The 17,249-nt window shown below is 38.7% G+C and overlaps 1 protein-coding gene across 1 annotated transcript in view; it reads right to left on the bottom strand.

The window, feature by feature from the left end:
• The window catches only part of CDH6 (cadherin 6, type 2, K-cadherin (fetal kidney)), a 49,028-nt gene that overhangs the window by 2,395 nt on the left and 29,384 nt on the right, over positions 1 to 17,249 (bottom strand). The window contains exons 5-10 of the mRNA XM_009326680.1: positions 16,224 to 16,411; positions 14,508 to 14,761; positions 7,717 to 7,853; positions 2,972 to 3,093; positions 2,049 to 2,166; positions 1,710 to 1,961 (exon numbers count right to left, since the gene is read on the bottom strand). Of these exons, the coding sequence (XP_009324955.1) occupies positions 1,710 to 1,961; positions 2,049 to 2,166; positions 2,972 to 3,093; positions 7,717 to 7,853; positions 14,508 to 14,761; positions 16,224 to 16,411 (1,071 nt within the window). The remainder of the gene's footprint in view (positions 1 to 1,709; positions 1,962 to 2,048; positions 2,167 to 2,971; positions 3,094 to 7,716; positions 7,854 to 14,507; positions 14,762 to 16,223; positions 16,412 to 17,249) is intronic.

Genomic DNA, 17,249 nt, shown 5'->3' with positions numbered 1-17,249 from the left:
AAGAGTAGGCATGATAGTTTTTACATGGAAGGGTTGCTGAAGTACCTCATTAACAAAAAAGGTGTTACACAGAATATGCAAGGATGAGACTTTGATAATTACGTCAGATCTCTGATACTTGGGTTTTCTTATTTTGTGCTGAACTTGCAGGCAAAAAAAACCATTAGAAGTTATATGTTAAAGTACATCACCTTTATTTGCATGCCAGTGTTTAGCAGTATCTGAGGCCTCCTGATAACCTGCTAGACTTACTCAAACTGCAAATAAACCTAGCAATTTACAGGCACTTTTTGTTGCTGCTAAACTTTAAGTTGTAGTTCAGGTCTGCCCAGAGAATTGTTTTTCACTCAGCAGTGGTTGCACATGCAAACCCTGCAACCAGCCTGAAAATAGAAAATTATATAGCTGAGTTAATTGAAAATCTGCTTATGGTGCATGGTGGCGTGAGCAGTAATTGACATAAAGTGCTGCTTAGCACACAGAATCAATTATTTTCGATTGACATAAAACAGGAAATCGTTTAATGTCAGATTGATATTAATGAGCACAGTTGTACTAATGAGTGCAAGACTATCTGCAGCATTAGATTTCTTTTTCTGGTAAGGAACTTGATACAAAGGGAGCTCAGCCCTTAGAGGCAATGATACCATGTTTTGAAAAACGAATTTAATGGCAAATTCAGGATAAGATTGTTATTGTGGGAATCTTTTCTGAAAATGGGATAGTCACAACATGGTCTTTGACTCTTCACTGGAGAGGGAGATTTTGTTAATAGTAAAGATCAGGACGATTCTGCAGTGGTGATGAGCATGTCCAAAGAAGATACGAGTATCATAGAAAGAAGTGGAATCACTGAGGAAACATTTTCTCCCCTGCTTGACCCTACTGCTATAAAATTGGTCTGACTCCCTTCTTTCCTGGACAGATACTAAAGGTGACTAATAACGTCTCCCTGAGAACTGCCTGTGTTCTATTGTACAGTTCTCCCCAGATGAATGGACTATGGCTAATGGCTGAGGGACCGATCACCTCTGCTGTACAAGAGGGGTGGAAACTGAGAGAGAGGAATGTGAGGGATGTTGCAAACTGTCCTTATTTTTATTAAAAAATAAACGTTGACCACCTGTAAGTGCTGTAGCCAGAGATCTGTACATCCTCCACACTCAGGATCCAACCTCTTCATATTCACAGGTGCCTGAAAGGGAGGACCCTGCAGCTTTTGAGAGAGTGCTTTAGTAGCCACCCTATTTCAGCATCCTTTTCCAGCAGAACAGAAGCACTGAGACATTTTTCTCCTCAGTTTAGACACAGGAATGTAATTGTTTAAAACTAAGTTATCTGGCCTCCCTCTATGGTCAACAGAAAGAGACGGACACCTGCAGAGGGTGATTAGTCTGGTCCACCTCCGATACGAATAAAGGGATGGGATGAATGTCTCTCTACAGGTGCCTGTCTCTTTCTGTTGACCAGAGGGTGGAGCCCAGCTGTCTTCTCTTGCTTGGACATTGCTAACTTTTAGATAACTAAGATTAGGTAGGATGTGTTCTATACACCATATCTGTAGCAGCCCTCAGAGGAGGAAATACACTAATACAAATGCAGGATAAGACAAGGATGTCTTTGCTTTGCTCTTGTCCTAGCCTTGGTATAATCACTTGTAGCAATGAAAAATAACCATGAACGGAACAAAATGCCTCTGAGCTACTTACCGAGTAATATAATGATACAGAGAAGAATGGCAATAAGAGCCCCAGTGCTAAGACCAGTAGGATGAATCAAGGCTTCGGCGTTACAGGACAGCATCTTTCCTCGATGGTCACAAGCACATACTCGAATAGTCACCGTTTCAGTGCTGCTCTGGATAGGGTAGTCATTGTCTGATATTACCACTGGCAAGAAGTAGGTACTCATTTCATGCCGGTTATATCTGGTTTTTCGGGTGAAAATCCCTGCTGTGTTGTCTGGAAACACAAAGCACACGTTAAATCTTCATCCGAAGACTGAAAGCAAGGATGAGATAATAAAGAAAACTCTTCCTAGAAATTCACCTCTGTTGTCCTGTAGTGTAAAGTTTGAGCTGCTGGCTGCCTCGGGAGCTAAGGAGAATGAAAACTGATGTCCACTGTAAGAGTCATCTTTATCAACAGCACTTAATGTTTGTATCAGCTGAAACAATAAGAACAAAATTATCTTCAAAGTCAGTGGACCTTACGCTTATTTATGTACTCTAGGATTGTAAAGCAATCTTATTGTATTCATTATTTTCTTCTGCTTTAAGGCAGCTGATGCTGCTATGGCGAGCTTAAGAAAAGTGATCCATGTGCTGCTGATGCTGTTTAGGATCACCATGCTATTGTATCCCGTACCATCAGCCAGTAACATAATGAATTTGAAAGTTGGCAGGAAAATCATGTTGAATTCAAGAGCAGGCTTGGGTTGATGCCACTCCAGATGGGTAGGAAACCTTTGCATGTGACAAGCAATAGAGGTGAAAGGTGAGACAGTCAAAGATGGCTGTATATTTATCTACCCAAATCTCATGTCACAGGAATTGTTTGGCTGAATCTTCCAAATTATCTGCTACTTTGAACCATTTAGTAATAGGACTGGTAGAGTGAGAGTTATCTGGCAGGAAACAGTTATATCACAGACAGGACCTGTAACAGTTACGGGCCTGAAACTGTTTTTGAAGGAGACAGTGGAGGTGCCTGAATAAAGCAGAGAATCACAGAATGAAAATGAATCAGGGATAACAAGGTGCAGTACAGAAAACAACAGTGTAAAACATACTGTCACATTAGCTGCAAGAATACGAAGTGTAATCAGATACTGTGCAGCCACTGTTTAGTTTAATTTTGCAAAACTGACAGTTTGATGCAATGCAAAGTATACTTCTTGATGAAGTGATGCAAGAGTAGTAGCAAAACTCAATTAATTTGGAATATTTTCTTGGTACAAACAGACAACACACCTGTTCTGCCTTTGCATTTTCACAGACGAAGGTCTCGTAAAACATGGCAAACTCTGGAGCATTGTCATTTACATCCAAAACCTTAATGAACACTGGGACACGGCTGCTTTGTTTTGGGTTGTCTGAAATGATAAAACCAGAAAGAATAGAGATTTTATTTAGCCCAGCCACTGACTCAGTGCAGGAGAAGAAAGGGACAGGCTTAGGGGCTCATTGCCTTAATTATTCTCACTCACAAGATTCCACTTATATTCTGTCGATATACGCATTCTGGGGAATGCGTTATGGGGTGAATTCCACAAAATTGTGCTGTGCTATTGTTACGCTGATTCTGTGTAAGCTATACGTTAAGATTGGGTAGGAGTCCAGGTTTTACAAATTCCTTTGAACACTCCAAGTACAATTATGAATGTATGTGTGATATATATATATATAAAAAATATATTACAGGAATTAAACGAAATCTATTTATTAACCTAACTGATACAGTTTGGTGGCAACAAAGTTTCTAGAACATATTCCCTTCCTTAACTCTGAAACAGGAATACTGAAGAGTCATGAAGATGGGATTGAGCATTTTTTTTCCTCCCCACCTGTTATATGTAATACCCTATCCCCTACAAATCTCGTGACGCAGTTCCTTAAGCTACTGTGATTACCATTATGCTATATAAATAGTAACTGCGGCTGTGATCACAGATATTTTCTTATCTGTTGTGGATTGATTTGGCTGATATTCTAGAGTTAACACTAAAATGTATCAGCTGAAGAACATACATAAGCACTATATAGAATCTGCAGATCCCCATATGTAAACATGTTTTTTCCCTTATAAGGACTCTAGAGTGCCAAGAGATTGAATTTGACAAGGATATTCCTGAGCATAAAATACTGAAGAAAATATTGTCATCTTTCTAGATAAAAATGAAAACATTTGGAAATGCACCACATTGTATACACCATTCCTTTTCCTGTTGGACTATTGGTCCTGCTGGACCATTCCTTTTCCTGTTGGGGGGAGACAGGCTTTAGTCATGAAGATGATACACAAAATAAGGAAGGAAGACAACAGTAACAGTAATCTTGCCTAAGAGCCATGAATGGTGAAATAGGCAAGGTCCTGAGGCAGAAAGTCACATCATAACCACCATAGACTCCTAAAAGGTACAAGACCTGCCCCCAAACCAATTTGTCATCACCAATCAAAAGGAAACCAAGAGGCCTTGCCAGGACTTGATCTGTGTCCTTTATGCTCCATATAACACAAAAAATGATCTAGGCCAGGTCACCCAGACGCACCCACCTCAGTGCCTGGGAGTATGTGGGTGTAGGAATGTGAGAGAGTGAAATCTATGAGGGAATGAGTGTGACTGAAATTAGTTTAATTTAAAATAAATACCTTCCCCCTCCCTTTCATGAGGGCTCACACTGAATTTTGCTACGTTAATTTCCTACCCATGTTAATATAGTTTATTAGTGCATTTTAAGCTATGATTCACGTGAAAAAAATAGTGCAATAAAATACAGCAGATCTAAGACTCTGTATGCTTCTACAAGCATTCATTATAGTAACTTGTTGAGTTAGGCTTTAATAAAAGTCCTATTACTGTGTTTATCATATTTTTACAAAATTGAAAATGCCTTCTCCAAAATTGGCACTGTATATTTGTATTACAGATCTCAGCCATTTGGACAAAATATTGTGCTTTAAAGCCTCACAGTCCCACTGAAGTGAATATGATTCCATTAAGCATAAACCACTTTCTAATATGAACCATTGGGCTAAATTCATTCAATGTATAAAATAAGAGTTTATGTATAATATAGACTAGGCTGAATTCTATGCTAAAATACATCAATACAAATGTTGAATTTTTATAATAGGCAGGAATCAAAGGTACTCATTTGAAGTCGCAGGACTATTGGCAAGACTACTTTATAAGGGCATACCTTTCTAACAAATGCATTCAAATATATTGGCAAGCGTGTTTCTTCTCCTCTCAAGAATTACAATTATTTTCTTTCCTGCTTTTTGAACCATGAACTACATATTTTCATTTTACTTCTAGGTGCTTAAGATTCTCACAATTTAAAATGATACTGTAATAAATAGAAGCTTCATAAAAACTCTATGCTCTATGGACATGGGCCTTTTTTCTGATTTAATGGAAATGTAAGTTGAAATATATATATATACATCTTTAAGACTTTTTTGGTCATCTTTCAAATAATTTTTGCAAATTAATTGATGTAGGTTAATTTGTTTGCATTATCCTTTAATTATTACTGGGCTCCATCTCCAAAAAAAGTTCCACAGACTCAACGAACTGCTTAAATCTATTCACCTCTATAGTGGTATGTTTCCTGTTGACCCAGCAACCAAACTGTTAAAAGTTCTTTTTCTGAATACAGCCTCAAAGTCCTGCCAATGTTTGATTTACCCTTAAGCGTTAAGTAAAGAATATTTAAAAATACTCTGGGAATTCTCTCCGGTAAACCAGCTGTAATTCTGCAGCTGTGAATCAGTAGCCCTGTGTGCTGAGTTTTAGTGCCAGTTTGCCTGCTGACTATGGCAGATGTACTGACCCAGTGTTTCACCAACTATTTGTTTGCAACAGAACATGATTCTCTGGGCTGCTGAGCAACTGCAGCTCACGCTGGTGAAAAAGAAGAACATTAAAAAATTGAGCTATCTACACTTACTGACAATTCTAGACAATTAAAGGCAAAACAACTTCCATATTTTCATTTTTTTCTACTGTAAAATGAAATCAAGAACAGTCATCACTAAAAGGTGTTTCTCTTTATGACTTACCTTTTTTTTTTTTTTTTTACTTTTTTTATATCAAAGGGAGCACCCATACATCTGAATGCGCATCTTGCCTGTAACTTGACTGGATATTTCTTTTAGATTACTTCAGTGAAATATACCTGGAGTTTGATGTGATGGTATGTCACTGAGAGCAATCACTGATTATCTGGAATTTAGTGGAATGGGACTTTAGCTAGCCTTGCTAGAAACTACTGGTTTTAGCTAGGAGCATTAAGCAGTGGTCCTTTCCAGTCTAGTTTCTTGAGACTAAAATTAGTGAGGTAGCCTGGATCAGACCAAGGCTTGTTTAAACAGTATCTGCATTTCAACCAAGAAAATTGCCTTTGGAAGGCACCTACCCCAGTTATGCCAAATTTGGTCTAGGCTCAGTGAAGCACAGCCTGGGAAGTAGCTTGTTGCAGCCTGGAAGGATTCAGACTAAAGAGGAATGGTAATTAAGACAGAAGCCTGTGTCAGACACCAAAGGTTTAGTTGAGAGGGTTTGGCCCGGTAGAGGTTCTGTCCTTAGCGGAGGAGGCAAGGGACTAAATGAGTATTTCATATAGATGCTAAGTTGGTTTTCAGCCAGTATACAATTTTCTATACTGTATATTATTTCAGCTCTTCTGGGATCAATGCAAGTATGCTTCCTAAATGTTCTTGCTCTTCTTTCATTTTTAGGTGTTTATTTTTCCTCTCCTCCCCTACCCAGGAGCAGAGTCTGTAGTGTACAACTCTTGACTCTAGATTACTCCTTCAAAGACTTAATAGAAACACAAACACCTGACTAACAGTGAGCCAGAAGTCACTGTTTGTTATGCTGAAACCATATACCTAGCATTAAAAGGTGCAAACTTTCAAGAGAGGGAGAAAACTATTAAGAAACATAATTCCTGTAGGCTCTAACCCACTACTTTTTTACATAACCCCATCTGCTTGCCTCAATAGTATTGTTTCACATCAGTTTTCAGTTTTAAAAAGACCTACAGAATAAAGTAAGGTGGAGTCAAGTACTCCTAAATTACACTCTTCTCACCTTTCAGCAGGCGATTGAGCCATATACACGTACACACAATATCAGAAAGTAGAGCTTATATTGTCTCAGATTACGTTTAACAAAAAAAGCCATTTAGCCTCTGAGTTGCACAAAGACTTTGTGACAGTCGGAACTGGTGTTTATATTAGATATATCTACCATTCTACCATGCTTCACAATCATAGGCACTTTGACTCTCCAAAAGCAAATAGAATTGCATTTCCTAGTATTTGAGCATGTCACATGCTTATAGTTAATGTATTAAAATAAAGAGGATTGTTTATTAAGGCCACCTAGCATACATGTCCTTATCTAGATCCCTGGCACTTCCACTCCTAAAATCAACATGACTAGTATTATCACAAGTTTACTTCTTCTGAGCAATCCTAAACGAAGTGACAGACTGATTTGTTAACTATAGCTCATAATTTCAAAGGATGCGAAAGAAGTTAAAATTGGAAATCCTTAAAACTGATTAAGATCTGGCCACCTAGCTCAGCGCAGCCACTTTAGTCTTACTTGAAAACATCCAGCCTGGGCTATATTCAGTCTGGATCAGACTGAATTCAGCCATGAAATGCAGTTTGGCTTTAAACCATCTTGCTTGCTGCATGCCAATTTCAGAATTCAACAATCATGTTCAAAATTTAAAGGCGGCTATTACTGATTAGGAAACACAGAATTGTTACCTTTCCTCCCTGCTCAGCTAAGTTACCTCTTCATGGTAACATGGTAACAAAACTGCAGACCACCTCTTGCAGAGTTTCCGCTTCTTCATTAGCATTGAGTGGACTATCCATATAACCTGACATCTGTCCAGCCGTGCTTTTCACACGCTCAGCTAGGAGGCTAAATTCATTACATCAGGGACAGCAGTGGTACTTAGGTTTGACTTACTGATCTCTGCTGCTATTACTGTAATGTTGTGCCATAGCAGTGTTTCCCGGTCAAGGGGTTTTGAAGTAAATATCGAACCATTTCCTGAATTGATGTTGAATACTCTGTCCATATCAGTGTGTCGATCTACAGAGTACCTGCAAATACAGAGACAGGGGTTAGGAGAATTCTTTCCTTTTTATTTCTATGTTCTTAAACCATTTTCTAAGACTAGACATCAAACAGCTAGTAAATGGGGTTGCCTTTTGTTTTCAGCGCAGGCTTCAGAGTCTTTATGTATTCTCACAAAGAGGTTGTTCTGAGCTACTGGATAATGACACACTGGAGGTTTGATTTAGAAGGCGGAGCATTGTCACTGAATAAATGAATTACTGCAGAATTTACATACCTCTGAGAATCATCAAAGCTTTGTTTTTAGTGAGAAATGTGAAGTCTGTGTCCTGAAAGATATGAAGTTTATTTTAAGGCTGAGTTGGCTTTCCTATTACAAAACCCTCTTTTTATGGTTTGATATATCAACTGTTCCAAATCACTTCTGATATAAAATTTGACAGCTGGGGTGCATTTCTTGCTTTCACTTCCCAGCGTTTAAAAAGACTGCCCCCCCAAAAACAAGTCAGCATGGAACAGAGATTCATTATTCCGTAGTACATATCACATAAAAGTTTGCTATAATTCATTAAAACTAACATGCTCAGCCCTGCTTGATGGTACCTAGATGTGAAAATGAATGCTAACAAGCTCTGGAGGAGCTCAGAGTCTAAATACAGATTCAAATTTTCAACCTGATCTTTTGCTTTTTCTGCTGAACTGAATCCAACTTTAAAAACAGAGCTCTGCAGTTCATGGGAGAGGGTGCTACCACCCTGATCCAAATGCTGTGACTTGGTTTCCTCTCTCATGAAGAGAAATTCTTGCATAAATTACGGAGGTTTTGACAGAAATACGTCTCTGATGTTGCTAAAGCAAGAATGCAATTGTGTTATTCTGCTTTTGTTTCAAGCCCGAATGTGTGCTGGTATACAATCTGGGACAGAGCCTTAGGAAGCCCAGTGTGCTCCCTTGGTCTCCTCGCAGGCCACATCAATGGAGACAAGGCAGCTACTGCTGTTGCTTGTGTCCAGACAAGGATTAAGATATGGCTGAGCTGGTATGCTGTCAGACGAAAACTGGGCCAGAAGAATGGCTGGCAGAGTTTACTGCCACTACAGAACTGAGGGGAATGCAGATGCTGAAGAAAATTGCCGTTCCCTGCTCTGCCCTAGGAGCAGCTGCGTGACATATCCCTTATTCTGCACAGATTTCCCAGTGCCTGTGCAGTGTCTCTTAACTTCTGAGAAAGATCTTGCGTGGAAGAAGAAGGAAATACAAGAGTCCAGTTGAAACATGTGATTCTGACAAAGGTTTAAAATGAACTAACTTGCTAATTATCTTGTAACTGCTTTTTTTTTCTTCTTTACAAGTAAAAAAATGGGATATGATATCCACAGCAAATTAGACTGGTGTTATTCTAAAATGAGAATTTTAGTGTAGCCTAGCTTCCTAAACAAAACAATAGCAAGTATTAATTATTTGCACTAAAATGTTTTTCTTTTTCCACATTAAATTCCTATGGAAACAACCAAATGAGATTCAAAGGTACTCACACAAAAGGCTGACCTTTTTTGGTAGGACTTGCATAGGCACACCTTGCTAGATTTTCAGGAGTTGTTTTAGTTTTTATTCATTGCTGTCACTTGCCTAACAGTGCCGGAATTTCAGCTGCATGAAGTCAGCTGTGGTGCCACTAACCTAGTTCCTTTATGCAGCACTGTAACATTACCATCAGCTTGAAAAGAGTATGTGAGAAGGTATGTTATACGCAGCGCTGACTGATGGGACAGCTCCAGCAAGCTGTGTTGTTTTGTCCAAATCAAATAGTACATGTGAATTTGTTGACTTTGCTGAAATGTTTGATGGAAAAAAGTTTATACAAACAGGTCTGACTCTCTTATATTTTGACAAATTAAGTATTTGATATGGTAAACGTTTCATTTTAACTTTCATTCATTCAGGCTTTTATATGATATTATGTTGGTATTTTGTGAATTCAATTATTTTTCAGATATTTTGTAGCTCATTTCCATATCTTTCAACTGAAATACTTTGGTATTTCCATTTTGCAGTAAATCTAGATTTTGCATTCCTATTTGAAATTAAATATCAGGATTTTCCATAGATTAACTGTTCCAGCCAACTGTAGTAGTATGTTTCAGGCTCTTGCTCAGCAAGATATTTAAGTAAGCATCTAGCTTTAGGCATGAGTTGTCCATTCGTTGTTTTTCTTTCTTCAGTTATGCTTTTACTCATGCTTCATATTATGAATGGACTTAAAATACCTTACTGCCTTAGCACATTTTAATGCCTTGGCATATTGTAATCACTATCTTTACTTCGTAAGATTTCCCAAATTCAATCTGTGGTACAGTATCTGGAAGAAATGAAAAAAAAAAATTGTTCTGGACTTTTTCTAAGGTTACCAGAGCTGTAACATTGAGGACTTCTTCTTCAAGATATTAAGAATTTTAAAATATAAGTCCTTGTAAAACTGTATGTATATTCAGTCATTTGTACAGTGGAAAGTTAAACTCACAAAAAAAACCCCAAACCAAAACCAGCCAGAGAACAGCTTCTTAATGAAATGTTAATTTTATTTCTTCATATCCAAAAGAAAATACATACAAGGTCAATGCAGTTTAAGTATATTCTAATTATACCATTAACCCTGGTCTAGAAGGATGATTTTAATAAGCTAGACTGTCACTTCTGTTTCTCAGTTTGTATAATCCAGTCTCTTTTGATCAAGGACTGTTAATTATGTCGAATTGGTGGCAATTCTGACTTATGGATCGTAACCTAGTAAGAATTAAGCAGACAACATCAAACTCATTTTTGCATTTATTTAATGAAATTACTGGTGTTTATTTGTCAGATTTCAGGACTTCATCTCTTTCAAACCTTGAGGAATTGACAAGCTAGGAAGTTAAAAGGTATCTATGTAGATTCCAGTCTCTCCTCGTACATAACAGGAAGAAGGGGAGGGTGAAAGAGAGAATCTAACACATGCAAATATGTTGTCAGTAAAATACACAAACAAAATTAAGCCTTACATTTGTTTGCAGATCATTTTCATCTGGGATACTTTAGTAAATCAAATCACAGCAGGGAGACAGTTCCAGTGACTGATGAACTTCATTATGCCTCTGAGGAGTTACTATAGCAAAAAAACTCAACTAGCAATTTAAAAAGATCTGATGTACAATACAGCAGTGCCAGTTGCAGCATTATTTTTTTTTCAGTATGCAGTGGTTCATAATATTTCTGTTTAGATCAAACACAAGCAGAATGCAAAACTTTTTTTTATATCACAGCTGGACGGTGGAGTGTTACTCAGGAGTGTATTAATGTCGCTACGCATGGGTGCATATTCAAATATAGCCAAACATCTATTGGTGTATTTTTGTATTTTCTTAATGTCATGTCACAGCAAAGCTTATTTATAAGGGCTGGACTGATGAAATGTAGCTCTACAAATACATAGGTCATGAACGATTATGCACTCTTACAACCAGGGCAGATATCCGCTTCCTATTTTGTTATTGCTTCATTGTCTCCTGATGTTCAGCAGCTTGCTGTCTAATGTAACTGCAAGTCAGGAAGATTTGTGGGTCAGGAAGGGATGTGTGTGTGAATTTTTCATAATGCATTTTCATAATGATATTGTGAAGGTTTCCTTTAATGGAAGATCAAAGGGGCTTTCATCTAACAGAGTTAGGGCTCGGTTTGTTTAAAAAGAGAAGTCTTCACTCAAGTAGAGGAGAAAATGGAAGGTTTTCATTGTAATATCAAGTGTCTAAAGATTTTATTTTTAGCTGTCAAGAAAAATTGACAAGCAAGTGACAAGTCTTATATATACAGTCTAATTGCATCTTCCCCAAAGCTCAAAGTGAAAATCAGATTTAACATCTCTATTGCATGATGGAAAAAAAAATCACCCTGTCAAAAAGATGCAGACTCAACCCATGCCCCTAAATTCTAGGAGATACCCAAGATATTAGCACCATAAAACTACATTTATTGCAAGCTAACATCTCTCAGGCTACTGCTTTCTGCTGATTTCCTTCCCCTCGTACTGATTTTCATGTTTCTTGCTGTGTTTATTTCTATTACTCTATCCTCTTCCTCATTTTTCTTTTTCTTCTCCTTTCACCTTGATTGTTGCATGCTATTAGAGTATAAAGGAGACAAGTTTTGTGCTGCACTGCATCAATTTTGACACCTCTGCTAAATTTTGCTCAATAATTATCTGATACTTTAATACGCAAAGTACCTATGCTGTATTAAAGAACTGCCCTTTGAAAGATAGGCAAGTTTTAGCACACACATTCAATTAATAGAAAAGACCCAGTAGGCAGTACTCGGCAATGAACAGCATAATCCCTATCCACTGTAAATCACTTATAATTAGGAGCTGGTGCTGGTGTGAAATGCAAATGGTTGTGGTTATCACCACAGGGAAGCAGAGGGAAGCAGGGAAGCGCTCCCCTCACTCTCCAGTGCCATTAGATATAAAAAAGCAGGTTCATATGAAGACTGCAAGGGGACTGGGTGTCACTTCAACCAATTTTCCATCTTCATGCTAGCATGCCCATGAAGACATGGTATAGAAGGTGTTCATTCTGTCCCTGGGCTTCACCAAAGTCAGCAAAACTTTACGTTGCTCTTGAAGTGACTATGCTCTGCTAGTCCAGAACTCCATATAACTGTTGCATGTCATAGAATCATAGAATCATACAATCATTAAGGTTGGAAGAGACCTCCAAGATCATCGAGTCCAACCGTCAACCCAACACCACCATGCCCACTAAACCATGTCCCTAAGCACCGCATCTACCCGTCTTTTAAATACTTCCAGGGATGGGGACTCAACCACTTCCCTGGGCAGCCTCTTCCAAAGTTTAACCACTCTTTCAGTAAAGAAATTTTTCCTCACATCCAATCTAAACCTCCCCTGGCGCAACTTGAGGCCATTTCCTCTCGTCCTTTCGCCAGTTACTTGGGAGAAGAGACCAACACCCCCCTCGCTACAGCCTCCTTTCAGGTAGTTGTAGAGAGAGATGAGGTCTCCCCTCAGCCTCCTTTTCTCCAGGCTAAACAACCCCAGCTCCCTCAGCCGCTCCTCATAAGACTTGTTCTCCAGACCCCTCACCAGCCTCGTTGCCCTTCTCTGGACACGTTCCAACATCTCAACATCCTTCTTGTAGTGAGGGGCCCAAAACTGAACACAGTATTCGAGGTGTGGCCTCACCAGTGCCGAGTACAGGGGCACGATCACTTCCCTGCTCCTGCTGGCCACACTATTTCTGATACAGGCCAGGATGCCATTGGCCTTCTTGGCCGCCTGGGCACACTGCTGGCTCATGTTCAGCCGGCTGTCGCCCAACACCCCCAGGTCCTTTTCTGCCAGGCATGATATAAATGAAAGCAAACCTTAGTTAAAATTAGAAGGCTTAGTCTTGAACAAGAATTCATGTGCAGGGCATTGCATGTAAACTGAAGACAGAGAGGGTTTCTGCCAGAAACGTTTTAGATTTAGTTTGTCATCTAGGAAATTAAGATAATATTTACCCCTCTCACAAGATGAGCTGAGAGCTTAAAACTTACTCATACCTCATAAACATTGTAAGATATCTTGATGAAAGATAGTTGTTTGCAGAAGTGCAAAGTATTGATGGACTGGTTTTTTATTAAACCTGTATTCTTCTATTTTGATCTTAAGACTACAATTGCATTTCCAAGATGCCCAACCCAGAGACATGCTGAAAATTGACCTGGATTTAATATTGCTGTATTTTTCATTTCCTCCTCTTACTGCCTTGTCAGTAGCAATGAACTTTAATTAAAGCACACAACTGTTTAAAAGTTCTTTTATGCTCTATCCAATATGACTTAAGTACTCCAGTATATTTTCAAATGTACTGAAACAATGTACCTGTTAATTTACAAAAGTGAAGGCTTAGATTTAGCTACTCCAACCTTAACATTTCCTCCACTTCCTCTAAGACTAGTTTATTGATTCATGGCAAGTGTAATTTATGAAGTCCATGAGACTGATTCTTATCTTACTAACTTTAGCAACAACTAAAACATTGGTGTGTTATCAACATTGTTCTCATACTAAATCCAAAACACAGCACTGTACCAGCTACTAGGAAGGAAATTACCTCTATCCCAGCTGAAACCAGGACACACTGATACAAATGAGATCAGAGTCTGTGTGTGCACAGGAGCTGCATTTAAGGCATTTCTACTTGCAGTTTAGAGAAGGTAAATGTGACCTCTGTTAAGCAGGTCTGGATGGATGGGAGAAGAAAGGTCTGCTGAATCACCCCCCTGACATATATCCAAGAGGATGCACCGCACTGCACTGGAAAATGTTAAAGGTGGAAGGAGAACACTAACAGATTCTTAGTGCTTTTTTGGCAGTAAATTCTTCCATGGTAGAAATAACTACAAACATTAGTTACTGAAGAGGATAGGATGTAATTCAAGATGCAAGGGCCATGCAAACACAATCACACAGACCTAGATATGCTCAAGCGTGAGAGATCATTTACCTTCTACAATACTCTATATTTAAGCATACCTGAACAATTTCCTTGTTAAGTGATTTTTTTGTGTGTGCTGACATGAAAAAAGCAAAATTAAAGCTGTAAAAAATGTACGCACAAGCTGAAATAGTCTATGCTTACTTGACAGGGTTCTTGGCGGCGTCTGGATCCTGAGCAGTTACTGTTCCTATTACACTGTTTATTGGAACACCTTCTTTCACTTCCATTATATATGCTGGTCTGCTGAACACGGGGGGTTCATCTACATCTTCCACCTGAATTCTGACTGTAGCTGAGTCCTTGAATGGCCCCAGGTAGAGGAATCGAGGGTCCACGTGAGTATTGGTAGCTTCCACTTTCAGAATATACAGGTTTTTATTTTCAAAATCCAATGCCTGGGAAGAGAAAAAGAAAAGTTTAAAAGGTCTGTGGGGATTGCTGTGGCTTGCAGCCAGATGAGCCAAATGAATGGGGGGATGTCATGGAGAGGCCAGTGCTAGATAACAGGAGACTGAACTGGAATTAAAACACCAGCAGAAAAGAGAAAGACAGGGCTTTATGCTACTGATGGTACGGTATAGAAAAAAACCACTTTTTCAGGAAATTCTATGCCTGGAACTCCTAAGCATCAGTTAATCTTTCCTTCTCAAATATTCTTAACTCTTCATGCCTTTTATTCTGTCATTTTTGGCATTTTGATGTTTTCTTGTTTTGATGTTTCCTTGCCCCTAAGCACCACACACTAAAGGGGGGAAGATTTTCTAGGAGTTGCTTGTTTAAATATTGGCATTCTATCACTGAAACGAAACAATGGGACATCTAGTGCCTGGACATCCAGGACCACCCATCAAGGAAAACATGATTTTATGATAGGCTATGACTATATCACACTGTTAAAAGTATGAAGAAACAGCATTTAGTGACTTTTTGTAACAGCACTTAGAGAAATGCGGGGAGAGGGTAGTCACCCCATTTTTCCATTATGTCGTAGAAGATTCACAGCTTCTGTCAGCAACAGACAGAAATGCAAACAGAGTTAGACTGATACCATAATCAGCCCCTGGAAGGCATCTCCTAAAAAACAAGTAATGACAGGTGTCGTACTGATATCAACAAGCAAGTGCATGTTCGGAAAATCTACACAATGTCTATCTAGTGATGACTGAACTTGAACTGATGGAGGATGATATCTGTAACCTTATCAAGCTTGCCTGATAACCCACTGTAAACAATATTTCTCAAACCTTTTCTGACAGCCGATGTGCAACCTAGTAGATGATGTCCATTGTGATCCAGCAAGGCGCTGTGGTTTTTTTTCTAAAGCAAAAGCATGCTGATGGATTTATTAATTACATTTTTACAAAATGTGAGTCAAAAGAAATTTGTCTATGTACTTTAATACATTATACCTATACAATTCAACACCTTCTGATAGTACAAAATAGGCAATGTGATACTGATTATTTCTGTGGTCTTAACACAGCACTTTCTAGTAAGTGAGCAAATCCTGTAAGCTCATAGGGAGAAAATCACAGTTGGATGGTGGTGCCTCCTTGAGTTATTCTGTGGATATGTTCAGACTGTAGAATTTTTTCTCAATCCTATCCCACTCCATAGGTTATTTACTCTCTCAGGTCCTTCAAAGTATGTGCATTGGTTTAGTAAAGGAGGATATAAGAGGAAGGACCCCAATTGCTTGTATAAAAGAAATTTTACATAGGTAATGTGGAGATTCCTAATAGATAGCATTCAAATTAATAAACAACACGTTACACTAAAAATGGAAAACAAATATGTGCTCGATAAAGTTTTGACTGGTATTTCAGAGGCTGGGATTAAATGTGTTAAGATGTATACCTTTTTGACAGTTATAATTCCTTCCTGTGTGTCCTTGTCTGTGGTAATTCCAAACATGTCATATCCATCCCCCTCAGTGATGCTGTATTCAATCTCTGCATTTTCATCCACGTCAGCATCATTAGCTTTTATCCTGCCAACTGGTGAGTCAGGTGGCATAGACTCAGGAGCTCTGAACTGGTATGTGCCTACAGCAGACAGAGAAGGAAATTTTGTCAGTCAGTCTCATGGTACTTTGGACACTATCTCTCAGCCCACTGTCCATGCTGGGCATGCACAGATGAGTCTGAGTCGCTGTGTCTTCAGGCCTTCCTGGGGCAACAGCCTTCAGCTTCTGCCTTACTTTCATGTAGCTAAAAGTAACTTATTTTTTTGTCTATTTTCTAGTTTGAAGGATGGGCATTTTGTTTTCCTACGTACATGTACCTTTAGCAACATACATCCCTTTCTAGACATTATCAGGGTCTCTGTTGGCTATATAAAAATTGTATATGAAAAATGTCTAAAATATTAAGAACTGCTAGAGGCCAACGCAGCTTAATAACACTAAAACCAAATCCAGCCAAATGCCTATTAATAATGTGCTACATTGAATTCTCCTCTGAGAAAACTCTACTTGGGGAATGTTGGCATTATGAAGCTGTACCTTTGGCTTTTATATTGAAGACATTTATGTCCAGAGATGTATAATTAACTCATTGGAGGCAGAGTGCTATATTTTCTCTTAAGTTGCTCTAATTTAAATGGAAACACTTTGCCCATAGCTAGGAACAGACTTTGAACTTAAATGACAAGTTGCTTCCAATAACTTTCCCAATGACTTAACCGCCAAAGCTTGCTGATTTGTCTGATAGTATCTGCAGTAATTTTCTCTAACAGCTGCTCTTGACTTTGACACACACTGACACTGTGATACACACACATCACACACAGAGCAGTGGTTAGACAAAGCAAAAAAGAAGAAAAAGAGAGAGTGAAAGAAGGAAGAAAAGAAAGAAAGAGAGAAGGAAGGAAAGAGAGGGAAAG

This window comes from Pygoscelis adeliae, unplaced genomic scaffold (genome assembly GCF_000699105.1).
Source record: "Pygoscelis adeliae isolate BGI_AS28 unplaced genomic scaffold, ASM69910v1 Scaffold6, whole genome shotgun sequence".
Classification (NCBI taxonomy): domain Eukaryota; kingdom Metazoa; phylum Chordata; class Aves; order Sphenisciformes; family Spheniscidae; genus Pygoscelis; species Pygoscelis adeliae.
Note: the sequence above shows the minus strand (reverse complement) of the source record. Positions and strands in the feature narration are given on the sequence as shown.